The sequence below is a fragment of the Austrofundulus limnaeus genome, unplaced genomic scaffold (genome assembly GCF_001266775.1).
Source record: "Austrofundulus limnaeus strain Quisiro unplaced genomic scaffold, Austrofundulus_limnaeus-1.0 Scaffold75, whole genome shotgun sequence".
NCBI classification, from domain to species: domain Eukaryota; kingdom Metazoa; phylum Chordata; class Actinopteri; order Cyprinodontiformes; family Rivulidae; genus Austrofundulus; species Austrofundulus limnaeus.
In genome coordinates, this window is record NW_013952477.1 from 1,835,736 (window position 1) to 1,841,357 (window position 5,622).

The 5,622-nt window shown below is 39.8% G+C and overlaps 1 protein-coding gene across 1 annotated transcript in view; it reads left to right on the forward strand.

Annotated features, from left to right (window-relative positions):
• Positions 1-1,730: 1,730 nt before the first annotated feature.
• Positions 1,731-5,622, forward strand: part of LOC106519353 (synaptophysin) — a gene marked incomplete at its 5' end in the record, with an annotated part of 21,043 nt that continues 17,151 nt past the window's right edge. The window contains 1 exon segment of the mRNA XM_014010989.1: positions 1,731-1,796. Within this exon segment, the coding sequence (XP_013866443.1) occupies positions 1,731-1,796 (66 nt within the window).

Sequence of the window (5,622 nt, forward strand, 5' to 3'; positions counted from 1 at the left end):
GCTCTGGCGGGCGACCGAGGCAGACAGATAATCAGCTTTGTCTGATTGGGAAGCCGGCAGCAGCTCCAACAACAGGACAGGAAAATATTCACCTGCAGCGTCTCAGGAGCTGAGGAGGCAGAATCTGATTTATTTTATTATTATTATGATTTTTTTATTCTCCGGCAGATTTGCTGCTCTGGTTAAAAAAAAAAAAAAAAACGCTCCTGCAGCTGCCAGCAGCACAGGGTCTGCTCGTTCTGAGGCTTAAAGGGACATTTCAGACATTTTATCTGTTGGACAGCTCCTTGAACGACCTCAGCTCGGAGCAGTGATGAACCTGAGCCCAGTGGTTCGAACACAGACCAGAGAGGAGCACCGCCTGATTTATACTGCTCCAGTCTGAAAATGTCATGTTCGCACTGTAGACTTCAGTTTTACACTTCACTGTCATTTGAATACAGTTTTTCTGTTATTTGCACTGGCAGTTAGCTGTAGCACTGAGACACTTCAGGCATTCATTTCACATTTCTGCCAGATTATATGAAACGTGATGAAGTGAACGTGCTTCAGCTGAAGCTGTGAGCTTTAATGACCCAGCATGCTCAGCTTTTGATCGGGATGCACGATATATCGGTATTGATATCGGTATCGGCCGATATGTAAAATGGGGCCGATATTAATTTCCCACTTTTTAACTTTGTGTTTCTGTTTTGGGAGGGGAGATGTTTGGCTGAGCCGCATCTGTTTAATCATAATGATATTGACGCTGCACAGCCAGGATTAACTGAAGTAGAGCCATGTCAGAGGTCTGGTTGTTTATTTACAGTATCAAAAAAAAGACCCAAGTGTGTTTGTGTGTACATGTATAATATAATTTGTATGTTTGTGTTATATCGGTTATCGGCCATGACACCAATAATTATATCGGATATCGATATCGGCTGAAATTTTCATATCGGTGCATCCCTAGTTTTTGACTGTATAAAGTAAAAATGTATAAAACTATAAATGTATAAAACCAAACTCAAGCCATGACATGTTGTCATATCTGAATATAGACATTAAAAATGTATTTGGGACAGCATTCAAAACATTGTAACCATAACATAATGCTAGTCTGCGCCTTTAAAAAAAGCAGCACTAACAAAATTGATTTTAATAGAATTTTGTTTAATCATTTTTAACTTTGAATTTGAACATGCCTGCCTTCTGGCTGCCATCAAGTGCTTCAGCACCCTCTGTGCCCCTACTTCTCATGGTGTTATAAAAGTTTCACTAACAATAACTGCAAAAAAAAGCTGAAATTCTGCAGATTGTGGTTGTTTTAGGATGGAAGAGCTGTCTTAAGCTTATTGATTAAGTTGACATAAAACAGACTTAGCTGTGAAAAAACAACCCCAAACTTTAACTTTAACCCCTACATTACAGTGACTGGCTGAATTGACAGCAGCGCAAATGTTTTTGAAACAGAATCTCCACAAATAAATGAAAAATTTAGAGACAGCAGCAATCCACTTTGTTCCTAACTGCTCCAAGACGAGCTATTAGCTCATCAATTAGATTTAACCTCTATTTCTTCAGACCGAAGCCCTATCTATGACAGGTAAGATGTTAATTCTCCATGACGTTTCCACAGAAGCCTGTAAGGCCTAGTTAGGTTTGAGTGGTCAAACAGGACCTAAAAACAAACAACTGTACCAAAACATGAAATAAACGTCTTGTTTACCTGAGGTTTGTTGTGTTGACAGCTGGTGGCCCAAGGGCAGTTCACGGTGATCAAACAGCCGCTGGGATTCATAAAGGTCCTACAATGGGTAAGCTTTTACTTTTGTTTTCACATTAATTATTAAAACACCGAACGGTCTAGTGAGGAAAACACTGAAGCATGTTCTGTTCGTGGCTATAAATAACCGTGATGACTCTCTGATTCATGGTCTGGGACACACATGTCATAAAGCTGCATGCGGGTTAATAATAGATGACRGCTGTGAGAGTGCTGCAGCGTCCTGGAAGCTTCTCTCAGGAGGGGTTTGTTCTCAGTGTTTTCTCCAGAAGCAACCCCACACCCCCCGTCCTGTGAGATCTGTGCTGATAGGTTTGTGACTGCGAGGAGTTTTCTTGTGTCCTGATGTCGTGATGTGGGGCAGTGCAGGAGACACTGGCAGGATGTGTTACGTCACGGCTGGGCTGTAGTAACACTGTGTCAGTCTGCTGAGGGACGTGATGACAGGACACGACATCTGCATGCTCAGCTACTCTGTCCTCAACACATCTACTGTAGGAAATATTTATCAGGTTCTTGCTTAAATATTGTAACATTTCTGCTCCCTAAGGTCATAGTTGAAGAATCGACTAATTAGGAAATAGTAAAAATCCTCACAGCTTATTTAACCCTTCTGGTCTTGAGTCAAAAATGATCAAAAGTGTCATTTTGACCCAAGGGCAGCAGGAAGGTTAAAGTACCCATGACGTGCCTATCCTTCAAATACAAAAAGTCAAATAAAACAGCTTTATTTTTAAGAAAATTGGCATAATACAAATGATTTTACACATTTTGTCTCATAACTGGCCTATTTTCTTTTGAATTTGGCTCAGCCAAGTGAAACAGGAAGTGACATCAAAGTGCAACTCTTTAATAAAATAAACTCGCTGGTCTTTGTTTATTAAAACACTATTATTAAAACTTTAACTCCTCTTCATCTCTCTTTGATAGAAACTCAAAATAATCTAAAAAAAACATCGGATTCTTTCCCACAGTCTCTGTTGTTAGCTGTTGTAACATCGCTCTGTTTACATGCAGACATTCCCCTTTGACATCACTTCCTGTTTCTTTACACACAAATATCTCAACAACTGTTCATCTCAGTGGCGTGAAATTTGTTTCGCAATATTTTATCAATGTTCTCTTTCCAAAAATGCATTCATGTTTATTACAAAAAAAATTGATGTCACAGGCACTTTAGAAAAGATGCAGAATTAATCAGTCGAACCAGCTTCAAGGCTTTTTTTTTTTTTTTTACAATAAAACCTCACTCACTGTTAAAGGAGGGTGACCATGTGTTTGTGCGTGTGTGAATTTGTTTGACTGTTAGCAGAAGATCTCATGAATCATTGGTTGGATTTATACAAAACTCCCAGAAATAAATTATAATATACATTTTTATAACTGATAAACTTTTAAAGTCATCCTGATCAAAGATGGCTGCTGCAGCTAGTTAAACTTAGCAAACACAAAAATGGCTACAGCTCAGTTTTACAGATATTGAGCTGAGATTTGGTGTGCTAGTAGCTGAGATTTATCCACAACACATACTCTGAGTGCCAACGAACTGTTGCGTAAAACCTGAGCGTGCAAGGCGGTGGGGGATATGCATTCCTTCAAAGAATGTTTATTGTACCAATGTTTCCCTTGAACTGCTGCTTTTCTTTTTCTTAGTAGATACCAGATTAAAGCAATGTTTTCATATTTGTCTTCTGTCAGTTGGTGCATTTTTTCTCTCTAACTGCAATCTAAAATAGCCAAATTCTCCAAATTGAAATTTTAAAATAATGGACAAAATAATGTTAAAATCTATTAAACAGTTTTATCATTCAGGGACAAAAAGTATATTCTAAGAGTTAAATGTTTAAACAGTTTAAGTTGTGATGGTTTTCAGTATCTTTTCGTTTCTTATTTAAATGGAATGTCATACAGATATAATCTCTAGGTTTTTGTCAGGGTGTGTACGCTCCTGTGGATGGTTGCCTTATCAATCTTAGCCACTCCCTTTCTCCTGAGCCAAACACTCCTTCTAACACGACTCAGATGAAGACGTTTGTACCAGAGAGCGGTGTTGCCACAGCTCCAAAGCGTCCCCGGCTCTGTAGCTGTGCAGGAGGAGAGTCGGAGGCACGAGTGTGCCGCATGACTCCGTAGTCCTTCCCTGGAGCGGTGCGTGAGTGTGCCCGACACCTCATCACTGTTTCCCTGGGTCAGTGCGAGCCAACCACCAATCAGCAGCCTCGCTCAGGAGGCCAGGCTGCATGAATCATCTGTCAGAGAGGGTTCTGTGTGCCTTGGCGTCAGGCTGGAGGAAGAGCTGCTGGAGCTTCTTCTGCCTGCTTCTAGAAAAAATATGGGCAAGCACCAGCAGCACGATAAAGGGGGCTTTTATTGGAGGAGAGAGCGGAGCCAAATAAGAAATATTTCTCCAGATTCTTGAGTGGAATTCAGGCAGCAAGGAGCGTGATGCTTGAGTGTGTGTGTGTGTGTGTGTGTGAGAGAGAGAGAGAGAGAGAGAGAGAGAGAGAGAGAGAGAGAGAGAGAGTCTCTGGAAGTGGACCAGTCCAGCAGAAGAGCAGCTCTTTCGGAGCTGTTTATATTAGCTGAACGTGACTCATGTTTGCCCACTTGTCCACGTGACGGGTCCCGCCCTCCCTCTGTCTCCAAGTAAAGAGTGCTGCTGATTGAGCCAAGGTTTGATGGATGCTGGAGGACGACTCCCCAGAACGAGCTCCACCACAACGACGGCGAACCGCCTCCTGCCTCTGCTGCTGCACGACGGCACAGCTGCGCTGGGTTTAAGCTGAATTTAAATTTCAGCTCTGACTCATTCTCTGCAATCATGAAGAGAAAAATAACAGCCTCGTTGGCGTGATTGCTAATGTGCAACAAATCGTTGATTTCACTGTAGCTCATTGGGTTTTTCTTGTTGAACAGATCTGACTTTACTTACAGCTGCTTTTTCTTGTAGTATTTACATAACCCTTCTTCTATAGCATGGGACATTATGTCAAAACCTTTTCCAGTATTATTGATTATTAAAAAAACACTGAGAACATGTTCATTTATTTCTAGACATAACTTATTCGTACAGAATAAGGACTCATCTTGTCTTGAAAATCAGACATACAGCCTCAGATGAACAATGATAATTTATTTAACATAACTTGACTGAAAGGCTGAAGCAATGTTTAAATCCACTCTAATTGTTTACATTTAAATAAATATATAATAAAATGTGTTGATTAGTTGACCACCATCAGGATGACCATTTGTATCAAAGCAGGAGTTTTAGATGTTTGCTGCTCTGGAGCAAACAGGTGTCTGAACACAACACCAGGGAGGAAAGACATCAGCAATCAGTTTAAAGTGCCTGTGACATGCATATACTTCAAATACAAAAAGTCAAAGAAAACATCTTTATACTTAAGAAAAATCCCCTAATACAAAAGATTTTACCAATTTTGTTACATAGATGGCCTATTTTCTTTTGAATTTGTCTCAGCCAAAGTAAGACAGGAAGTGACATCAAAGGGGAACTCATTAATAAAATAAAAATTTTGGTCTTTGTGTATTAAAACAGTATCATTTAAACTTCAACTCTTTTTAGTCTCTCTTCGATATTGACTCAAAATAATGTAAAGAAACAGATTCTTCTCTACCGTCTGTGTTGTTAGTCGTTGTAGCAATGATCTGTTTACATGCAGGCATTCCCCTTTGACATCACTTCCTGTTTCTTCACAAGCAAATATCTCAACAACTGTTCATCTCAGCAGTGTGAAATTTGTTTTGCAATATGTTATCAAAGTGTAGGAGATACCCCAACATAACCTCATATTTAACCAAATTAATATCCACTAATATTAATATAGTTAATA